The following is a 23,641-nucleotide window of genomic DNA, read 5'->3' on the forward strand; positions in this document are numbered from 1 at the left end:
AAGCGCAGCTAGACCAATCAGCGACCTCGAAGCCCAAGCGGGCCGCCCGGGCCCCGCCCCCTGGGCGCCGCCGTCGGGGCCGGGAGCGGTGGAGGCTGAGCTCGCCCGCCTGCTCGGAAAGCGATGGAGAGGAGAGAAAAGGGGCAGGGAGGGGAAAAGAAGATAAGGATAAAGCGGGGAGATGGGGAGGAGGAGGAGCAGCGGGAGCACCCAGCCGTCAAGCCGATCGGCGCTCTGGGGTGCTATGTCACTCTGGGTGACAGAATGTGACGGGCACCGGCTACGTGAGAAGGGCCGAGTGTGGCCGACGAACCCGCGGGGGGAGGAAGGCATTTCCCCGCAGCGGGCCGGTTCCTCTCGCCTAAATCCTACTTCCACCCCCATTCCTCCCTCCGTCTCCCCCCGCCCCCAACAGTCTGCCCGTTCCTGCCATTTAATTCACTCAGTCGTATTTATTGAGCGTTTACTGTGAGCAGAGAGTGCTTGGGAGGGGAGAGTTCAGCAAGAGCTCGGCTGTCATCGGACCGATCGGCTTTCCCAGACCAAACCGGATTCCTCTGCTGCCATGGCACGAGAAGAAAGGGGCGAAGACGGAGTCTGATCACTCAAGTATTGACCTGAGTGCGAGGCTCGGTGGCAAGAGCCCGGGCTTTCATTCATTCATTCATTCAATAGTATGTATTGAGCGCTTACCATGTGCAGAGCACTGTACTAACCGCTTGGAATGGACAATTCGGCAAAAGAGACATTCCCTGCCCAACGACGGGCTCACAGTCTAAACGGGGGAGACAGCAAAGCAGAACAGAACAAGACAAAAACAAGACGACATCATCAAGATAAATAGAATCAAGGAGACATACACCTTATTAACAAAATAAATAGGGTAATAAATAATATATACAAATGGGTACAGTGCTGAGGGGAAGGGGGAGGAGCAGAGGGTGTGGGGGGAAGAGAAGGGAGGGGGAGCAGAGGGAAAGCGGGGGCTCAGCCTCGGAAGGCCTCCTGGAGGAGGTGAGCCCTCAGTAGGGCTTTGAAGAGGGGAAGAGAGTTAGTTTGGCGGAGGTGAGGAGGGAGGGAATTCCAGGACAGTGGGAGGATGTGGGCCGGGGTCGACGGTGGGACAGGTACGAATGAGGGACCGTGAGGAGGTGAGTGGCGGCAGAGGAGTGGAGCGTACGGGGTGGGCAGTAGAAGGAGAGAAGGGAGGTGAGGTAGGAGGGGCAAGGGGATGGAGAGCTTTGAAGCCAAGAGTGAGGAGTTTTTGTTTCCTGTGGAGGCTGATAGGCAACCACTGGGGATTCGTAGTGCTTAGTACAGTGCTCTGCGCACATTAAGCGCTCAATAAATACGATTGACTGAATCTGATTGCCAGAAACAGCCTTCCGACACGGCCATGGCAATTCCACCGCTTTTCCACGGGGGCATGATGACCTCCTGCAATAGCGTACAACTGTTTTGAGGAGATGATAGATTCCGGGCCGACGGGAGCAAATCACCCACTGGGCAACCTTTCTAACCTGTCAGCCACTGGGCAACATTAGCGTGACTCAGTGGAAAGAGCCTGGGCTTCGGAGTCAGAGGTCATGAGTTCGACTCCCGCCTCTGCCACTTGTCAGCTGTGGGACTGTGGGCAAGTCACTTAACTTCTCTGTGCCTCAGTTACCTCATCTTAAAATGGGGATTAACTGTGAAGCTCACGTGGGACGACCTGATTACCCTGTATCTCCCCCAGTGCTTAGAACAGTGCTCTGCACATAGTAAGCGCTTAACAAATACCAACATTATTACTTGTGTTGGACTCATTCTTCCTCCCTCCCTTCCTTCCTTCCTTCCTTCCTTCCTTCCTTCCTTCCTTCCTTCCTTCCTTCCTTCCTTCCTTCCTTCCTTCCTTCCTTCCTTCCTTCCTTCCTTCCTTCCTTCCTTCCCCCCCCGCGATTAGACTGTAAGCCCGTCATTGGGCAGGGATTGTCTATCTCTGTTGCCGAATTGTACATCCCAAGCGCTTAGTACAGTGCTCTGCACATAGTAAGCACTCAATAAATACTATTGAATGAAAGAATGAAAGGTTTTCGAGGAGGCGAGTGACATGCCCAGAGCTTTTCTGTAGGAAGATGATCCAGGCAGCAAAAAAATTTCCCATTCTCTCCTAGACCCCCTCCAATCTGGCTTCCGTCCCCTCCACTCTACCGAGACTGCTCTCTCTAAGGTCACCCGTGACCTCCTTCTTGCCAAATCCGATGGCTCCTACTCCATTCTGATCCTCCTTGACCTCTCTGCTGCCTTTGACACTGTCGACCATCCCCTCCTCCTCCATACCTTATCTCACCTTGGCTTCACGGACTCTGTCCTCTCCTGGTTCTCCTCTTACCTCTCTGGCGGGTCATTCTCGGTCTCCTTCGCTGGAGCCTCCTCCCCCTCCCATCCTTTAACTGTTGGAGTTCCTCAAGGGTCAGTTCTTGGCCCTCTTCTGTTCTCCATTTACACTCACTCTCTCGGTGAACTCATCCGCTCTCACGGCTTTGACTACCATCTCTACGCAGATGACACGCAGATCTACATCTCCGCCCCTGTCCTCTCCCCCTCCCTTCAGGCTCGCATCTCCTCCTGCCTCCGGGACGTCTCCACCTGGATGTCAGCCCGCCACCTAAAACTCAACATGAGCAAGACTGAGCTCCTCATCTTCCCTCCCAAACCCGGTCCTCTCCCAGACTTCTCCATCACCGTCGATGGCACGACCATCCTTCCCATCTCTCGGGCCCGCAATCTCGGTGTCATCCTTGACTCGTCTCTCTCGTTCACCCCACACGTCCTATCCGTTACCGAGACCTGCCGGTTTCACCTCTACAATATCGCCAAGATCCGCCCTTTCCTCTCCACCCAGACGGCTACCTTACTGTTACGGGCTCTCGTTATATCCCAGCTAGACTACTGTGTCAGCCTTCTCTCTGACCTCCCTTCCTCCTCTCTCGCCCCGCTCCAGTCTATTCTTCACTCCGCTGCCCGGCTCATCTTCCTGCAGAAACGATCTGGGCCTGTCACTCCCCTTCTTAAACAACTCCAGTGGTTGCCTATCGACCTCCGCTCCAAACAAAAACTCCTCACTCTAGGCTTCAAGGCTCTCCATCACCTTGCCCCTTCCTACCTCTCCTCCCTTCTCTCTTTCTACCACCCACCCCGCATGCTCCGCTCCTCCGCCGCCCACCTCCTCACCGTCCCTCGGTCTCGCCCATCCCGCCGTCGACCCCTGGGTCAAGTCCTCCCGCGGTCCTGGAATGCCCTCCCTCCTCACCTCCGCCAAACTGATTCTCTTCCCCTCTTCAAAACCCTACTTAAAACTCACCTCCTCCAAGAGGCCTTCCCAGACTGAGCTCCTCTTCTCCCTCTACTCCCTCTGCCATCCCCCTTTTACCTCTCCACAGCTAAACCCTCTTTTTCCCCTTTTCCCTCTGCTCCTCCACCTCTCCCTTCCCATCCCCACAGCACTGTACTCGTCCGCTGAACTGTATGTATTTTCGTTACCCTATTTATTTTGTTAATGAATTGTACATCGCCTTGATTCTATTTAGTTGCCATTGTTTTTACGAGATGTTCTTCCCCCGACTCTATTTATTGCCATTGTTCTTGTCTGTCCGTCTCCCCCGATTAGACTGTAAGCCCGTCAGACGGCAGGGACTGTCTCTATCTGTTGCCGACTTGTTCATCCCAAGCGCTTAGTACAGTGCTCTGCACATAGTAAGCGCTCAATAAATACTATTGAATGAATGAATGAATGAAAATAATAGACTGGAGTGAGGAGAGACAGGAGGAAGGGAGATCAGAGAGGAGGCTGACACAATAATCTAGTCTGGATATTATGAGAGCTTGTACCAGAACGATAGCCGTTTGGATGGAGAGGAAAGGGCGGATCTTGGCGACATTGGGAAGGTGACACCGGCAGGCGTTGGTGTCGGATTGGATGTGTGGGGTGAATGAGAGAGTTGAGGCAAGGATGACACTGAGGTTGCCGGCCTGTGAGATGGGAAGGATGGTCGTACTGTCCACAGTGGCGGGGGAAGTCAGGGAGAGGACAGGGTTTGGGAGGGAAGATAAGGAGCTCATCTTGGGAGTCAGAGGTCGTGAGTTCTAATCCCGCCTCCTCCACTTGTCAGCTGTGTGGCTTTGGGCAAGTCACTTCATTTCTCTGTGCTTCAGTTACCTCCATCTGGAAAATGGGCATTAAGACCGTGAGCCCCATGTGGGACAATCTGATTACCATGTATCCCCACAGCGCATAGTAAGTGCTTAACAAATACCATCATTCTTATTAGTATCAATGTATAAACTTCCAACAGCATTACAATAAATCCGCAGAGTCAGGAGACCTGGGTTCTTATTCTGCCTCCGCCACTGTCATTCATTCAATCTCATTTACTGTGTGCAGAGCACTGTACTAAGCGCTTGCCTGCTGGGTGCCCCTGGGCAAGTCACTTAACTACTCTGTGCCTCGGCGACCTCATCTGTAAAATGGGGATTAAGCCTGGAATCCCCAGGTGGGATCCGGGACTGCGTCCAACCCAATTACCTTGTGTCTACCTCAGCGCTTAGCATAGTGCCTGGCACATAGTAAGTGCTTAACGAGAACCCTGGGTGGGACCAGGGCTGCGTCCAACCCAATTACCTTGTAACCACCCCAGCGTTTAGCACAGTGCCTGGCACATAGTAAGCGCTTAACGAGAACCCTGCGTGGAACCAAGGATTGCATCCAACCCAATTACCTTGTAACCACCCCAGCGCCTCGATCCCCTCATCTGCAAAATAAATTTCTGTTCTTCCTCCCCCTTGGACTGGGAGCTCCTTGCGGGACAGGGACTCTGTCCACTGTGATGCTCTTGGTTCTACCCCAGTGCTTAGCACACAGTACGTGCTTAACAAATACTACCGTTTTTAATTCACACGGGGATGGCGGCTGTATATAAACGTTTCAATTCAAGATGAAAACCATGCCATAGTGGGGGCAGAGAGGAGAAAGAAGAGGAGAGCGGGAAGCAGGTCTACCACTGTACCACCCATCCATCCATCCATCCATCCATCCATCCATCCATCCATCCATCAATCCATCCATCCATCCATCCATTCAGTCGTCTTTATTGAGCGTTTATTGGGTGCAGAGCACTGTACTAAGCGCTTGGGAAAGTACAGTGGGACAATAAACAGTGACATTCCCTGTACCATTGTTGTAGTCTCTGAGGTGCTTAGTAGAGTGCTCTGCACAGTAAGCGCTCAGTACATTCAATCGTATTTATTGAGTGCTTACTGGGTGCAAAGCCCTGTACTAAGCGCTTGGGAGAGTCCAATATAAGAAGAAAGAGACACATCCCCCGCTCACCACGACCTCAGTCTAGAGGGGGAGACACCATTAATGTACTTAGAGAAGCAGCGTGGCTTAGTGGCAAGAGCCTGGGCTCGGGAGTCAGAGGTCGTGGGTTCTAATCCAGGCTCCTCCGCTTGTCTGCTGCGTGACCTCGGGCAGGTCACTTCACTTCTCCGGGCCTCAGTTACCTCCTCTGGAAAAATGGGGATTAAAAAGCGTGAGCCCTATGCGGGACAATCTGATTACCCTGTATCTCCCCCAGCGCTTAGAACAGTGCTCGGCGCATAGTAAGCGCTTAAACGCCATCATTATCACTATAATGATATGTATTACTATTATTACATATATTATCATTATTATGATCTATATTATTATAGAGAAGCAGCGTGGCTTAGCGGAAAGAGCCCGGGCTTGGGAGTCAGAGGTCGTGGGTTCTAATCCCGACTCCACCACTCGTCAGCTGTGTGACCGTGGGCAAATCCCTTAACTTCTCTGGGCCTCAGTTCCCTCATCCGTAAAATGGGGATGAAGACTGTGAGCCCCACGGGGGACAACCTGATGACCTTGTATCTCCCCCAGCGCTTAGAACGGTGCTTGGCACATCCTTAAAATACCAGGATTTTACTTTTATTTTATTGATCGTTATCATTGCTTCGATCAATCGATGAATAAATGCTGATGGAGAGAAACGTTTCCTTCAAGCCGATGGCGGGGGAGAGGCCAGGGAGTCGGGGGCGGCGCTTAGAACGGTGCTTGGCACATCCTTAAAATACCAGGATTTTACTTTTATTTTATTGATCGTTATCATTGCTTCGATTAATCGATGAATAAATGCTGATGGAGAGAAACGTTTCCTTCAAGCCGATGGCGGGGGAGAGGCCAGGGCGCGTCGGGGCTGCGGCATCCGAGCCGGGGAGCGACGGGGGCGGGCGGGAGGGCGGTGCCTGGCGGGGGCCGGGGCCAGTGGCGGGCGAGGCCCCCGGGGGTGGGGTCTGGGGCTCCATTCGCTTGGCCGCCGGCGGCGCGGGACTCTTCCCGGGGGCGGCGGGGGGCGCGGCCGGCGGCGGCGGCGGCCATGGAGCTGCTCTCGGCTCTGAGCCTCGGCGACCTGGCTCTGCACTTCTCGCGGGTTCCTCTCTTCCCCGTCTTCGACCTGAGCTACTTCATCGTCTCCATCCTGTACCTCAAGTATGAGCCAGGTCGGTTTGGAGATGGGGAGTGGAGGTGGGAGCGGGGGGCGCTTCTGCTAGTCGGAGAAGAGCCGGGGTGGTCTTCTGGTGTGTGAGTGTGTGGGGGGACGACACACACGACGACGACACTCGCCCAATCCGGGGGCCACCATAAGGCGGGGGGGTGCCCTTCCAGGCGGCCATCGCCGCCCCGTCTGCCCCAGCATCCCCGCCCGCCCCCAGCCTTCGCATGCCCTTGGCGAGGTGAAGCTCCGGCTGCGATGTCTATATAAGGCTTCGGGCCGAGGGAGCCGCGGAGTGGGGAAGAGAGATCGGTTTCGGTAAGGAGACACCGCGATCCCCACCCGCCCCGGAGCCCCCACGTACCGCAACCCTCGGCCGTGCCAGCTGAGCTCTTAGCTCCCCGGAGCTCTTAGCCGAGGGCTCATGGCTGTCGGGGACTCTCTCCTCCATGGGAGGCAGTTCCTTGGCTGTTGAATTCGCCAGCTCGGTGGATTTCGAAGGTGGGGGATGGCTCTCTCTCCTCTTTCCCCCACCCCCGTCCCCCCAACACACACCGCACACGCTTCCCCTCCCCTCCTCTTCCTCTCCCCCATATAATACTTTCCATTTTCAGACGAGGGAACTGGAGACACTAACAGGTTGCCCGAGGCCACATGGCAGTGAAGGCCCAGCAGGATTCAGACAGCCCTCGTCCGTTCTCAATTCCGCTCAGGGTACTGTGGAAGAGCCTCGATTTCCAAGGGAAGAGAAGGCGTTGGGTGGTCTGGGATCCGATTCTGATAACAGCTAGGGAGGGAGACGCTTTCCCCGAAGGCCGGGAGAGCCGTTTCTGAGCAGCAGCACCCGCTTTACAAAATCGTCGGTCCCGTTGTAGGGAACGGGTGTCGTCCCGGGCGTTTTATCTCCCGTTTCCAAAGGAGTTCATGGTCCCCCGTCCCCTTGAGCTTTAAGGAACGGTGGATTTCCGCTTTCAAAGTAGAAAGGAAGACCTGGGAATTAAGGACCCGGACGGTCGAAAAAAGGGCAGTTTGACGTGCCCGAATTCACCCAGGATCTAAAATGCTAGCGTAGCCCCAATCTGCCCAATCAGTCAACCAGTCGACGGTACTTATTGAGCACTTACTACGTGCAGAGCACTGTACTGAGCGTTGTACTAAAGGCTGGGGTAGATGCAAGATCATCAGGTCCCACTTGGGGCTCACAGAGTAAGTAGAAGGGAGAATGGGTCTTGAATCCCCAGTTTACCGATGAGGGAACTGAGGCGCAGAGAAGTTGAGTGACTGGCCCAAAATCACACAGCGGACAAGCGGCGGAGCCGAAACGCCACAACCCGCCCGAGAACTGGCCACTTCTTGAATGTTACGTCTTTGGGAAAGGCTAAACGCAATTCAAAACCAACTAAAGACAGTACAGTATTACTTCTTAACAGGCATTTCTCCTTTATACGAAGGACAGCTGTTTCTATCTCCAGAGCCCAATTATATCAGAAAACTGCTTAATAAAGTAACACTCATAATAATTCCCATAGACCAGCATGGGCTTAAAAAGCACTCATCAAGAGCAGAGAAAGAAACTAGAGCACACTGTTCATATTCAATCCTACTTCCTCTCAAGGCTCATTGAATTCATGTCCTTGTACATTTGACAAGTATTTTGTAATCTTTATGGAACAGTGAGTGCTCAGAAAAGTTGCCTGGAGCTTTTCAAGATCTTCCATTTGGTTATTAAAGTAAACTGATTCCAGAAGTCAATAGTCCAAGATGGTCTGATTTCAAAATAATAATGTTGGTATTTATTAAGCGCTTACTATGTGCCGAGCACTGTTCTAAGCGCTGGGGTAGACACAGGGGAATCAGGTTGTCCCATGTGGGGCTCACAGTCTTAATCCCCATTTTACAGATGAGGGAACTGAGGCACAGAGAAGTTAAGTGACTTGCCCACAGTCACACAGCCGACAAGTGGCAGAGCTGGGATTCGAACTCATGAGCCCTGACTCCAAAGCCCGTGCTCTTTCCACTGAGCCACGCTGCTTCTTCAAAATCTCTTTAAACATTCACAAAAGAAATCCCAAACAAAATGGAGATATTAGAGCCCTTAATAATGGGGCCTATCATGAAAGCGGGAAGGTGGTATTTGCCATGATTGTTTTTTCTAATTCAAAGTACTCAACAGGTAATCTACATTAAGTCACCAGAAGTCCAGGAACCCTAAGGTCCCTCAGAAGAACCCCTGACTATGTTAATAGAGTCATTACCCATTAAACAAATTCCCCTACCTTCTAGACTGTGAGCCTGTTGTTGGGTAGGGATTGTCTCTACTTGTGGCCGAACTGTACCTTCCAAGCACTTGGTACAGTGCTCTGCACACAGTAAGCACTCAATTAATATGACTGAATGAGTGAATATAGGTAAGCATTTTCCCTAAGACCTTCAGATTTTGCACTACTTTGGTTAAAAGCCTTTGCCAGGAATTTACAGACCTACTTGCCAGTCTTTGTTGGCTGGAGAAAGCATCCAAAATGGTGGTCAAGGCTGAACACCTGAAGTGTGTTACAACATTTGGGGGTTTAAGTTGGTTTAGATTTCTTTGAACATGGGAAATCAGGGAAGCAGCGTGGCCTAGTGGAAAGAGCACAGGCTTAGGAGTCAGAGGACCTGGCTTCTAATCCTGGCTCTGCCGCTCATCTACTGTGTGACCTTGGGCAAGGCGCTACACTTTTCTATGCCTCCGTTCCCTCGTCTGTGAAACGGAGATTAAATCCTACTCCCTCTTACTTAGACTGAGCCACGTGTGGGACAGGGACTTGTATCCAATCTGCACCCCAGCACTCAGTACAGTGTTTGGCACATAGAAAGCACTTAACCAGAGTCGTCGTAATAATAATCACGGCCTGGCCTAAGGAAAGACTACTCTGGATATCACCAAGTGGCTGCTTTTGTGGTAAGGATTTGAAGTCGAGCCATGACTCTTCTTTCTTTACTCCGACACCATCTCCTTTTAATACCAATCCCCCGCAGTGTTGCCTCAAGGGACACGTCTTTTCAGAAAGAGACTGTTTTGCTTGGTATAATTGATTTTGATTTGCCCATATTTTGAAGAGTGCTCTTGCCTCTGTTGGACAGCTTGGACAAAAGGTATTGTCAACACACTCAAATTACACCACATTCTAGTTTACAGTGCCTTTGCCCCAGGCAACTTCACAGCCTTGAACAGATCTACCAACTCTGTTACATTGCACTCCCCCAAACGCTTAGTACAGTGCTTTGCACACAGAAAGTGCTCAATACATTCAGTTGATAGATTGATCGACATACCCTTCGGAGTCTGGGAGAATTCAACAACACAGCCAGTGCCTTGCACATCAGTCACTGATCCTGGAGAGGGATGTTTTAGGTTTTCCCAAATGGAGGTTTGAGTAATTGTAGATATTTTCATAATCTTTATCTCCAGTAGATAAAATCAGTGTTTTATAGCCTTCATCATGCTTGTTTCAGGGCAAACCTCAGCTGTCTTGAGACTTGTCCTTTGAGGAGCTGTGACTCACCAAAGAGCTTGAGAAGAGCCCCCTAAAAGCCACAGGCTTGGTTCAACTGCAGTGATTGAACAACCTCTCCTTTCCCTCACAAAATACAGAAACACAATTAAAGACGGTGATTCAGCTGCACTTGGGGATAAGTGGTCAGGGTAGATGAGAGTTAGAAGATCCTTCAGTACTTTATAGACCTCATCATGCTTCACTTCGCATGGGATAGGATCGCACAAGAAAAACGAGGGTTTTATAACCTCTCCTCTTCTAGAAAACTTCAAAAATCTCAACAGATTGACGTAGAGGGCAAAGCTAAGGCACTAGAAAGAATGGAATCCCCATAGGTTTTATTTTTAGACCACGGTAGAGGTATCCATTTCAAAAACTAGGGGCTCATCATCCCTTCCAGCACCGATAGCGAGCCACAGCTGCTCCCAGGAATTAACTCTTGGCTTATGTTTAATTTTTTTTTATTAAATCACATGCAGCGGAAGGCAGCTCAGGCTCACAAAGTTGCGATCACATTTTCACCTTACGGCTAGGGCGTTTTCTGTTTTCAAAGAAGGAGGGATATTGGATCTGAAGACACTTAAGTCTTTGATGTCCCTGTAACTCGATAAAGGTTAACGACAGAGATTGGAGGAGGAAGAGGGAACACTTACTGCTTCCCGCGTTATGTAAAATGATTTTCCAATAAGTATCTGGAGGACAGGGGCTTGTTTCCTTTCTCAGACAGGGTTAAATTCTGGTTCCAGTTTAATGAATTGGAGAAGGGGAAACTCTTGGACAGATGGCTATGTAGCTACAGTTTCCTTATTTCAAATCAATGAACCCCAGGATAGAAATCTTGCATCAATTTCCTTTTTTCCAAACCCAGTGGTTTTATTGGTTTGAGGGCGAGCCCAACCTTTGTTGTAAGCCTCAGAGGGAGGGAAGGAAGCCAGACCTTTTTAGTCTTGTGGTGGTCCTTCATGAAACCTCAGTATCTTTTCCCCAATCTCCAGAGTAGGCCAGTCTCTTCCACTGATAGGGAAATGAGAGGATTCCGTGTGCATGAACTATCCCATGCAGACTGTAACCCAACAGAATCAGAAAGTTCTTCCAGCCACTTTGCAATGTGCTGTGCCTCCGTCCGCCTACTGGCCTGTTGCATTCCGGGCCTCAGCGGGAACGTGGCTGGCAGAGATTGAGAGAGTACCGGTGGCACGGCACACCACAGACTCCGAGGGCCTGGGTTCTAATCTCTGCTATGCCACTTTTCTGTTGTGTGACCGTGGGCAAGTCACTTCACTTCTCTGTGCCTCAGTTACTTCGACTGTAAAATGGGGGTTCGATACCCATTCTCCCTCCTGCTTAGACTGTGAGCCCCCTGTGGGACAGGGACCGTGTCCAATCTACGTATACTGGACCTGTTCCGGCTCCTAGTTCAGTGCCTGGCACATAGTGAGCGTTTAACAAATACCATAAACACACACACACATATGCAAAACCCACCATCGTTATAACCAGTGCCTTTTTATGGGTTCTTGATCCTGAAGTCTTCCACAACCTGGAAATGAAAAAGCAGTGTGGCCTACTGGATAGAGCGTGGGCCTGGGAGTCAGAAGGACCTGGGTTCTAATCCCGGCTCTGCCACTTGGCTGCTGCGTGACCTTGGGCAGGTCACTTCACTTCTCTGGGCCTCAGTTACCTCATCTGTAAAATGGGGATTAAGACTGTGAGCCCCACGTGGGACATGAGCTGTGTCCAACCCGATTATCTTGTATCTACCCCAGTGCTTGGTTCTGGGCCTGGCACAAAATAAGTGCTTAACAAAAACCCTAAAAAAAAAAATTGAAGGGACTTTTTCGCTAGAAAATGCTGTCGTTATGAGCAGACTGTGGCCTCCGAATGGTCTGAGTGCTTGCACGTCAGAATGTTATGTATCAACATGAAAAGAGTTTAGGTAAAACGGTCGGTGTTAAGTGTTCGTTATTTGGGAAATGTAGCTGCTTATGGGGACAGATGAAGGGATACTTTGGAAAAAAAAGTCATAAAGCTCAACTTTTACGGGATACCTGAAAAAATTTGACCAAAACATAATCTTTTTCACAGATGGACATTCTTAAAGCACACTACATATGCTGTGTAAAATTGGGGGTGAGGTTGCACTCACATGGCATGTGGTACAGGCTTGGGTACCCTTTTGAAAGAAATCCTTGTCTACTTATATCCGATGCCTGAAAAAATAAACTCTTTTCACAGACTACCATTTAGAGGAATATTGCAGGCAGTCCTCAAACTAAGACGTTTTGAGTTACTATGAATGGCACTTAACATTTATAAATTTACACTCTATTTCATTTTACAGCACATCAGCTTTGACTTTACGTCATTAGCCTCTGGGGACATTGACAGCACGAGGCTTTGGGGAAATGGGAAAACTATTTGAAAGACTACGATGGGGAGAGAAAGTGGGGGAAAATTTAATGAGGGTGGAGGGGGTGGAGCAGGAGAAGCCGGGGGAATAATAATATTGGTATTTGTTAAGCACTTACTATGTGCAGAGCATGGGGCTCACAGTCGAAAGGGGAGGGAGAATGGGTATTAATTCCATTTTACAGAGGAAGAAACTGAGGCACAGAGCAGTGAAGTGACTTGCCCAAGGTTATGCAGCAGGCAAGTGATGGAGCCGGGATTAGAACCCAGGTCCTCTGACTTCCACGCCAGGGCTCTTTCCATTAAGCCATATTGCTGAATTACTCTTCCATAATTGAGTGCACAATTCTTGGTAATTTTGGTGAAAACAGGATGGTTCAAGAACTCATCCCCCACTGTGGAAAAATAACTTGACACAGTTTTGAGGACCCAGTTATGTTGTGAAGTCCAAGGATTGCCTGAACATATAGGGCCAAAGGCATGAATGGATATGAAAGATACAGTTGAACCACCCTAAAAGGAAGAAATTCCAGTTGCCTGCAACTTGAGGAGCCCAGAGTAATCTCCCACAGCACCAAATGGCCACAAGTTTTCACCTTTCTCTGTCTCAGAGTTTATCCTTTTTAATCTAGAAAGCAGAATTTCAAGTTTATGCACTGTAATCATTTTCCCCTCAGTCTTGCAGAATAACCCAAACCTGCCTAGAGATGAAATCTTTGTGTTACTGAATATTTTTTTTAAATGGTGTTTGTTAAGCCCTTACTAGGTACCAGGCACTGTACTTAAATGCCGGAGCAGACACAAGTTAGGTTGGGCACAGTCCATGTCCCACATGGTGCTCACCGTCTGAATCCCCAATTTGCAGATGAGGTAACTGAGGCCCAGAGAAGTGAAGTGACTTGCCCAAGGTCACACAGCGGACAAGCGGCAGAGCCGGGATCAGAATATTAATCCATTCTACGTCTTCCAAGATGACGTTTACTGTCAGTGCGCTTCTCTCCGTGTGCCCCACACAAGGCCCGTCTGTTTTTGAGTCTGCCTCTTGGAATTCTGCTGGTTGTGGGCAGGGAACGTGTCTGCTAACTTGTTGTATTGTACCCTCGGTCGGTCGGTCAGTCAGTCGTATTTTATTGAGCGCTTCCTATGTGCAGAGCACTGTACTGAGCGCTTGTACAATATAACAATAAACAGACACGTTCCCTGCCACGACGAGCTGGCAGTCTAGAGGGGAGACAGACATTAATATAAATAAGCACTTAGTACAGATGGGGAGTTCTGGGAAAGATGTGTCCATGGAGTCGCTATGGGTCGGAGATGACTCGACAGCGTAAGACAAGACAGTGCTCTGCACAGAGTAAGTGCTCAGTAAATACGATTGATTGATCCATCGATTGATTGAAAAGCCTCAGCTCAAGGAGGGCAGCCCCGACACAGACTGCTCCAGTGGACTCCTGTAAGCTGTCGATGGAATCTCATGGCGGAGTTGACAGCTAAGCCTCAGCCCTGAAGTGTCTTGCACAGAGGAAGTGGACTGTGGCATTAGTGGTTTTTGCACCCTTGCACCCTCTCCCCCTTCCCCGAACTTGCATGGTCTCCGTTCTGCCAGGCATATTCCTGCTGACGTACAGAGGGCAGAGCGCAAGTAGACAGGCAGAGGTGCAGCATGTTGCGAAGTGCACATGAAGGGTTTTTAGGAGCAGGACCCATCTACGGCCAAAGTGATCGCAGTACAGTGGCGAAGCCTCAGGGTCGGGGCAATTCTGGCCTCCTCAAAGGATGAATATTCTGATCCCGGCTCTGCCACTTGTCCGCTGTGTGACCTTGGGCAAGTCACTTCACTTCTCTGGGCCTCGGTTACCTCATCTGCAAATTGGGGATTGGTAGCTGCTGTGGTCTTTGCCGCTCACACCATCCAGATGACAGAGAAGTTTGGAATCATTTTTTTTTAATGGTGTTTGTTAAGCGCTTACTATGTGCCTGGCACTGTACTAAGCGCTGGGCTAGATGTAAGCTAGTCAGGTTGGGCCTAGTTTCTGTCCCACATGGAGCTCACGGTCCTAATCCCCAAATTACAGATGAGGTAACTGAGGCACAGAGACCTGAAGTGACTTACCCAAGGTCACACAGCGGCCAAGTGGCAGAGCTGGGATTAGAACCCAGGTCCTTCTGACTCCCAGATCCAGGCTCTATCCACTAGGCCATGCTGCGTGTCTTTCTGTGTATGTGCTTCAAGAGCATAGTTGTCAGCATATAATCTATGACTGTCTCGAAGGTTTTTGATAACGCTAGTGACCTGGGATTTTGGAAGAGTTTCCCAGTGGGTCAGAATCGTATTCTCTCATTGCGTACAAATAATATGCTGTATTATCAACCTTACTCCATAACAGAGGCTAGTAGATGCGAAACTACTTGTTAAACCAGATCCTCGTAGTTCTGTACCTAATAGCGGAGCAATCCTTTATTTTACTTATTTATTTTTAATGGTATTTGTTAAGCACTTACTATGTGCCAGGCCCTGTACTAAGCACAATGGTAGGTTCAAGTGAATCAGGTTGGAGACAATCCGTGTCCCATGTGGGGCTCACAGCCTTAATTCCCATTTTACAGATGAGGTAACTGCGGCCCGGAGAAGTGAAGTGACCTGCCCAAGGTGACACAGCAGACAGGTGGCAGAGCCGGGGTGAGAACCCAGGTCTTTCTGACTCCCAGGCCCGGGCTCTATCCACCAGGACACCCTTTTTAAAAAATAACCATGTCAGTAAGTGAGCTGGCTATTTGCTTTGCCTTTATCTGGCTTCATACGGACAAAGGCGGTCTCTCCAGGCGTGGTCCGAAAAAAGGCGGGAAAGATGCCTAACGTCAGAGAACAAAGATGTTCACCATGATGATCCTTTGCAGGAGCTGTGGAGCTGTCCCGCCGGAGCCCCATGGCTTCCTGGCTCTGTGCCATGCTCTACTGCTTTGGGAGCTATATACTGGCCGATCTTCTACTTGGTGAAGCTCCCATCGACTACTTCAGCAATAACTCTAGCGTGCTCTTGGCCTCAGCAGTCTGGTAAGTCTTCCACGTTGCACTGTTACCAGAAAAGAATAATCAATTGCAGTTAAAGGTGTTCCTATGTCCGCATACTCGACTTGCGTGTCAGTCAGCCAATTGATGATACCTACTGAGCGCTTATGGGGGGCAGAGCCCTTTCCTAAGCTCTTACAGTATAACAGTTAGTAGACACATTCCCTGCCCACAGCAAGCTTGCGGTCTAAAGGCTCAAAGTATCTATTTGGGGAGCAAAGCATGTGAACAGACTATCTTGGTTACATGCTTATAACGAAAATCGATTGCCCTGTTTTGTTTTTATGGTATTCGTTAAGCGATTACTATGTGCCATGCACTGTTCTAAGAGCTGGGGTAGATACAAGGTAATCAAGTTAGACATAGTCCCTGTTCCACATGGGGCTCACAGTCTTAATCCCCATTTTACAGATGAGGGAACTGAGGCACAGAAAAGTGAAGCAACTTGCCCAAGATCCTACAACAGATGAGCGATGGAGCCTTTAGAAGTATACTGTGCACTTTCTTTGAATTCCCACTGATCTGACCGATATAGAGTTTTGGCTAGAAGGGATGTAGTCAGACAAGGACAGAATCCATTTTGTTCACGAGAACTTTCTCCCAGGGTTATGAGCAATCCTCCTGCGGGCCCAACGCGGAGCACAAATTTGCCATCATCATCATGACCGTCATCATCAGACATTATGAAGTCCTTCCCCTCAGTGGAACTATGGGTCACGGCACTCTGGCTCCCTCCCTGAACAGGGGGGGAGTTTAAGCATTCCTGGGACTTATCATCCTAGGGATCTGAGAACAGACACATGCTCCAAGCCCAAACATAGAAGCACGGGCCACCGGAGACTCGTTCCATGCTAAACGTCGGCTATCTGGAAACTTGTGCACTTGGATCTGTGACCTTTGGCCATTTGGTATTCACCCCACCCCTCAACCCCACAGCACTTATGTACGGGTCTTTAAATTATATATTATAAATTACTTATTTATATTAATACCTGTCTCCCCCTCTAGACTGGATGCTCGTTATGGGTAGGGGATGTGTCTGCCAACTCTGTTGTTTTGTTCTCTCCCAAGCACTTAGTACAGTTCCCTGCACATAATAAGTTCTCAATAAATACCCTCGGTTGATTGATTTAATGATTGATTGATTGATTGATTGATAGTTCTTTATGGAGCTGATACTCACCAAGAGTTTGAAAAGAGCCTCCTAAAAACCACAGACATGGTGTAACCGCACTGACTGAACAACCTCTCCTTTCCTCACAAGATCTAGCTCTCCTGGGAGGCGATACAGGAACCCAAGTAAAGACTTTAGTCGCATTTGGGGACAAGTGGTCAGTGCAGATGAAAATTAGGAGATCCTTCTTGAATTACGAAGGAGAACACATGTTTTTTGTAACCGTAGTCCATCCCGACCCCTCATTAAAGCATGTCTATCTGACTTGGACTGGTTCTCCACAACACAAGGGTCGCAGGAAAGTCATTAATTGCTTGGTTATGCGGACTACATAGACAGCCCAAACAGATCATTCCTCCTACATTAACTGGATAATTTCCAACCCTAATGCCACTCCGTGTTTTCTTCTCTCTGTAGCTGTGCACTGCATTTCTCTTAACAAGTAGGGATGTCTCTCTTTCAGGTATATGATTTTCTTCTGCCCCATGAACCTCTTTTACAAGTGTGTCAGTTTCCTCCCTGTGAAACTCGTCTTTGTTGCAATGAAGGAAGTGGTAAGGGTTCGCAAGATTGCCGTTGGAATTCACCATGCTCATCACCACTACCACCATGGATGGTTCATTATGGTGGCTACAGGATGGGTCAAAGGTAAGGGCCAAGACACAGTGGCTCCATCAAACAAGTCTACCAAAGTGTCGAGGACTGATGCGCCCCTCACTCTAGCTAACTGAACGGCAGAGCTGGCGGTATGACAGAAACATGGAAAATAGATTCTGTGAGGGAAAAATGAAAGGAATTGGAGTCGTTGAGCCTGAGGGGGTGTGCTTAATAATCATCTTCAAGTATAGAGAACAATTGTGGTATTTGTTAAGTGCTTACTATGTGCCGATCACTGCACTGAGCTCTGGGGTGGATACAAGATCATCAGGTCCCACAGGGGGCTCACAATCTACCTAGCAGGGAGCAAAGATAATCTCTTATCTTTACTTATAATTATCTTTTCTTGCAGATGAGGGAGCTGAGGCCCCCTGGAAGTTAAGTGCCTTGCCCAAGGTCACACAGCAGACATGTGGTGGGTAGAGAGGGTAATTATGAGGAGGAGGTTCTCCAGTTGTCCTCCATGTCCCCTGATGTTGGAACAAGAGAAACGTTCTTAAATTGCAGAGAGAAAAATCAATTAAATGGAAGGAAGGACATATTGCAGGAAGGAAAATTAAACCCTGGACCAGGTTACCAGGGGAAGATGAGTGAGGAGTCTCTACGTTTGAAAAAAGAGAGCCAGCGATCTGCCTTGCATAGCTTAAACCAGGTGTGGCCAAACATCTTGACCCTGGGAGCTGCTGAAGATGATCTTAAGGAGTTTGAGAGCTGAAAGTCATAAGCAAGGGTGGGGAGGGTGCTTATACTAGAGTAATGGCTTGCTCTGAAACTTGGTCAGGAGCCATCAGCTAGTGGGCAAATAGAGTTTTCTGGAAGCCTTTCAAGAGCCACACTTTGACTTCCAAAGAGCTTCAGATGGCTCAGGTTTGTCCATTAGTTTAAGATGCTCGTTTGCCTGGAAACGGGAGACTGACACCCATAAACTGTCGAGGGGCCATCTGACTCTAACCACTCTCCATATAAAATTTTGTTCCTTGGAAAGGGCTCCTTCGTGGGGTTTCTTATAGGGAGAGGGTAGATTTGTTTGGCTGGATTTGGGGCAAAATGGAGGAAGATCTATGGATACGCAGGAATGTCGTCTTCCTAGTTGGGGAGGGTGTCTGTTGATCTTTGAAAAGCGAATAGGTCTTCATGGTTCCTGTACAATTAAGAGAAACTTAGCTTTAGTGGGTTTTTTTGTACTGCAGCAGTTCCACATTTTCAGAGATGCACTATTTCACAGGGTCTGGAGTCGCACTGATGTCCAACTTTGAACAATTGCTCCGTGGAGTCTGGAAACCAGAGACTAATGAAATTCTTCACATGTCTTTGTAAGTAGCTCCCATTGTTTGCTCTCCTTAAAGAACTTCATATGTTGCTAAGGGCTTTCCAATCATCTTATTAGTTAGCCCTCCCAGCCATCTTGGGAGAAAATCAGTCTTGGTCTCAATTCATGGAAGACAGGTTAGTTCATTTGTCCAGGGACCAGAAGGAGCCAGTAGTGGACTCAGGATTAGCGCTCACTGCCTTCAAATAGCTAGCCCCTCTGTGACACTACCTCTCGCTCAGATATTCTGTAAATCAGAACCGGGGCTTGAGGATAAACAGATTACTCGTTTCAGCAAAAAATATCTGCCGCTGCTTCTGTTGCTCGGACCCTGCAGGGGTTGCAGTTCTGGAGCCGGACCCGGCCCGATTTATATTCAGCCTGGGCTGGGCCAAATCTGTTCTTCCTGGTCTGACCCAGCCCAGCCAGATGCGACTTTCCAGGTAGAAGAGGGAAGGGAGGGATTGTAGAGTGGCAACCTCAGACGGACTGCAAGGGCTGTCCAGATGTGAATCCCACACCTCCCAGGGCGGTCCCGAGGAGGCTTTAATCCGGAAGGGATATGGGCTACGCCATTTGGGCCTGAGCCAGGATCAACTACCACTTGCTCAAGTCTCACCTTCGGGCCTGGTCAGTTTAAAACTGGTAGGCTATTCCCTGCTGCTGTTGCCCAATTGATCTTTTTGGGCCATAGTAGCTGAAATTCGGGGGTAGAGAGGAGGGACTTCCAGGCCCCTGGCCCACCGCTCCCACCATCTTAAGGCTGGAGGGAAACACTGGCAGTGCTGCCTCTCTCCCCTACTCCCGCTTCCTAGGTCCCTCCCTTTTACCGGGGAATTTGAGTTGCATAAGTCCATCGGGGGTTACGCGGCTGAGGTCTGTTTGTTCCTTCTCTCCCACACCTGAAGTGGCAGCGGGCTGACCGAAACGTGGTGCCGTCCTTGGTTGGGTGGGGAGAACTGGCTCCTCTCACTCCTACTGGCTCCATCCCACCTGCCAGGGGGCCTGTTCTCCTCCTGAGAAGCAGACAGAGGTGGCTGGAAAGGTCTGGGCTTCTCTGAGGGAAGAGGGGAGTACAATAGCCTTTTCCATTGAAGCTGGCTCGCCCGCACTCCACTCCAGCCCTGGCTACTATTTCTTTTCCAGCCCCACCAAAGCCAGCTTGTACGGAGCAGTCCTCTTCACCCTACAGCAGACCCACTGGCTCCCTATTTCTAAAGCCAACCTTATCTTCTTCTTCACTCTATTTATGGTGTCTTGTAAGGTAAGATCACAATGCAGCTCTTGCTCGTGAAGCCTTGGGACCCGAGGAGAAAGGTTTTTTTTTTGGTTTTTTGGTTTTGTTTTCGAATGATCCAAGCAGGAAGGTTGGGTTGGTTTTCGAGTTTTAATCCTTTGAAGATCTGCATTTCACTTGCGGCCCAGGAGCCCCCTTAGCTAAAGCTTCTGGGTGAAACCCAAGTGAATCTGGGTGAGTCAGATGGAATAGTGTGACCTTGAGGGCACGCTACAGCTACGGTGATGGGAGTTTTTTAGAATATTGATTGGAGCGGGTTAAAAATGCATCATTATTAAGCTGTTTGCACTAGCCAGAAAGCCTTAAAAATCAACGATAGTAATTGTGATAGTTGTCAAGCACTTACGATGTGCCAAGCACCGTTCTAAGTGCTGGGCTAGATACAAGATAATCAGGTCAGACACAACCTCTGTCCCAATGGGACTCCCAATCTAAGGGGAAGGAAGAACAGATGAGGAAACTGAGGGCCAGAGAGGGTAGGTGACTTGCCCAAGGTCACCCAGCAGGCAAGTGTTAGAGCCAGGATAGAAGCCAGGGCCCCTGATTCTCAGGCCTGGGCTCTTTCTGCTAGGCCACGCTGCTTCTCAAATCCTATACAATTCTCTGCCGGTAGCTACACTTCCAAGTACGAGGCGAGGATTATTTTCCAAAATGCAAACCAATAGACCTCTGCGACGGGCACATGTAACTATCGGGTATATCTGTCACAAATTCCCACCTTCTAGGGATGTTTCTAGTGCTGACTTCAACATCCATTTCTTTTACTATTGTCAGGGCCTAAATTGAGTGGAGGTAAGATTAGGAGAGAGGGGACAGAACTAGAATAGAGGATGAAGAGCTTCATTCAGGAGCTACTACCAAGCAGCACCAGGGGGCAAGGGGCCCTTTTTTTTTTTTAATGAAATGGTATTTGCTAAGCACTTACTATGTGCCAGGCACCGTACTAAGCGCTGAGTTAGATACAAGCTAATCAGGTTGGACACAGTCCCTGTCCCACGTGGGGCTCGTAGTCTTTAATCCCCATTTTGCAGATGAGGTAACTGAGACTCAGAGATGTGAAGTGACTTATCCAAGGTCACAAAGCAGCCAAGTGGAGGAGCTGGGATGAGAACCCAGGTCCTTCTGACTCCCCAGCCCGGGCTCTGTCCATTAGGACACACTGCTTCCCTTGAGCATGCTTCCCTGAGAAGCAGCATGGCGTCGTGGATAGAGCACGGGCCTGGGAGTCAGAAGGTCATGGGTTATAATGTCGCCTCTGCCACTTGTCTGCTGTGTGACCTTGGGCAAGTCACTTCACTTGTCTGGGCCTTAGTTACTGCATCTGTAAAATGGGGATTGAGCCCGTGAGCCCCACATGGGACAGGTACTGTGTCCAACACAATTTGCTTGTAGTCACCACAGCGCTTAGTACAGTGCCTGGCACATAGTAAGTGCTTAACAAATACCATAATCATTATTATTATTATTATTACTGAGCGGGAGGAGCCCAACATCGAGAGTAGGAGCATCTATTCTCACTCATATCACATTGCTGCCGATCTAAGTCACACAGGTTCGGGTGGGAGAAGAGAGTCAGGGATAGGTGTAGGGTTGGGACGTGCGGGACATCTCATCGACACCCCATCTTTACCCACTCTGAGCACAAGAATTAGGCAAGGGGAACCCCTTTCTTTAGGCTTCTTGGGGGCCTTGATTTTGAAGTTACACACCTGGCTCCAGCCATCTTTGTTAAGGTAGAAGAAACCAGTGCTTATCTACGGATCTCCTATTTCCTCTTTGCCCTTAGCTCTCTCTCTCTCTGTGCCACTTGAAGCGTTTGGGTGGATATGCCATCCTGAGCATACTCAGTAGGCAGGACAGATTTTGATTTCAAATCCACGAGTTTGCACTGCACTGCAGCATATACACTTTGGATCGCCAAAGAGAGTTTCTGGCCGGTTGGAATCCATTTCTGGTCCACCCCTGATTTTTTCAAAGCGCTTCGGAAGAAGATGAGGTTTAATCATCCCTCAAATTGCTTTTATCGAACAAATTTCAGGATAGGGTCGCATCCTGGTGAACTGAAAATTTACCTTGGTAGTGCAAACAGCTCTGTTGGTAATGTTCCAGCCTAATAGCCACCCAGCCTTCCTGGGACATGAGATGAACTGGGCCTGGAATTGTAATCATAACAATGTGTATATATAATGCTAAAAAAAAAAAGAATGATGAAGGTAAATTCTGGCAGTGGAAAGTGGACTTTATTTGCATTTCATCAGTCATGCATTTGGCTGCCTGGAGTGTAGTTGCCACTTACGGGTTACTGCATACCACTGCCTCAGTTAAAGGGGCTTCAGCATCTTTAATCTATACTCGCTTTGATTTAGGAGTGCAGATGGTACCACCCTCAGTGACTGATCTCTTTCTCTGTTGCTGTATCCCAGGTGTTCATGACTGCCACACACTCCCACGCATCCCCGTTCGATTCCATTGAAGGCTTCGTTTGCCCAGTCCTCTTTGGTTCTGCCTGGGGAGGCCATGGCGACCATCACCATGACAACCATGGGTCTTCCCATGATGCCCATGGAGGGCCTTCCCATCTGCACCCTTCACAGCCTCCTGCCAAGTCTAAGGAAGAGCTGAACGAAGGCTCAAGGAAAAGGAAAGCTAAAAAAGCAGAGTAAACAAGATCAGCTACGTCGAGCCAATGGGCAAAAGAAATAATCACATTTAAACTGCATGAAAAATGTATCCACACTTTATGTGATCTCACTCGTTACCTCCTGAGACTGCAGAGGAGAAATGGAAGTCAGGATTTTGGCTTATCGTGTCTCTGCTTCTTTTTGTCCTCTTGGGCCTACCGCTAAGTTAATAGTTTCTTCATTTCACTACCAGAGACCCCTATTTTCAGGGGTTTATAAATTAGTAATTGAAATCCACTGTATGCTAACATAGGGGTCCCAGGAAGCAGCCCCAAACCAGGAGCTCTGGTGGTGGCTTTGGGGATTTTCTTTTTTCTTTTTAATAAAGTCTGGAAAAAATCATTTAAGCTGCTCTGAGATTCCAGGAATACTGTCTCTGATCAAAGTAGGCATTCGAGGGGCTGTTTACACTCCTCTTCTCTGAAAACTGCTTTATATTTTAAATGAAAATTTTGTCGGCTATGAAATAAATGAAATACAATAAGTCAACTTGTTTCGAAAAGGGACTTTCAGTTCATTGACTACGTTCCCGGCAAAACTATACAGATTGGTTCTGGTTGTCACCTTCAAGGCAGTAGTCAGTCACTGAGGCCCTCGGGGGCTCTGTGTCCCATCAGCTCAGGTCACGGGCACCGTTTCAGGGCCAGAAGGAAGTCTCAATCGGAACAAACAGAACAAGGTACCGCCGTCTCAATGATAGATGCGGCTGGCATCACAGGGGCTTTGGAGGTGTATCAGGAACTCGAGGCATCAGGGAAAAAAGATTAAAGTAGCACAAGGGACCCGTGACGACCATGCTGGGCTATCTCCAGTGAAACCCTGTGGTGTTGCCTTTCTATACCCCTCTGGTTGCCACCGCTGTTCATGGAATGAGCTTGTGAGCGAGAGGCTTCTGCCTTGGGAGTTTCACATGCTGGGTAACCATCGGAAGAAGAAGTATCACTGTGTGAAGGTGCCAAGTCC

General features: G+C 49.2%; 1 protein-coding gene across 1 annotated transcript; it reads left to right on the plus strand.

The window, feature by feature from the left end:
• The first annotated feature begins 6,385 nt into the window (after positions 1–6,385).
• On the plus strand, positions 6,386–23,180 carry TMEM38A (transmembrane protein 38A). Its single transcript, XM_029052261.1, has 6 exons — positions 6,386–6,552; positions 15,389–15,545; positions 17,198–17,382; positions 18,617–18,704; positions 19,847–19,964; positions 22,421–23,180. The coding sequence occupies exons 1-6, from the start codon at positions 6,429–6,431 to the stop codon at positions 22,658–22,660; spliced, it is 912 nt and encodes a 303-aa protein (XP_028908094.1). The 5' UTR covers positions 6,386–6,428; the 3' UTR covers positions 22,661–23,180.
• Positions 23,181–23,641: the final 461 nt, after the last annotated feature.

This window comes from Ornithorhynchus anatinus, chromosome X1 (genome assembly GCF_004115215.2).
Source record: "Ornithorhynchus anatinus isolate Pmale09 chromosome X1, mOrnAna1.pri.v4, whole genome shotgun sequence".
In the NCBI taxonomy this organism is placed as follows: Eukaryota; Metazoa; Chordata; class Mammalia; order Monotremata; family Ornithorhynchidae; genus Ornithorhynchus; species Ornithorhynchus anatinus.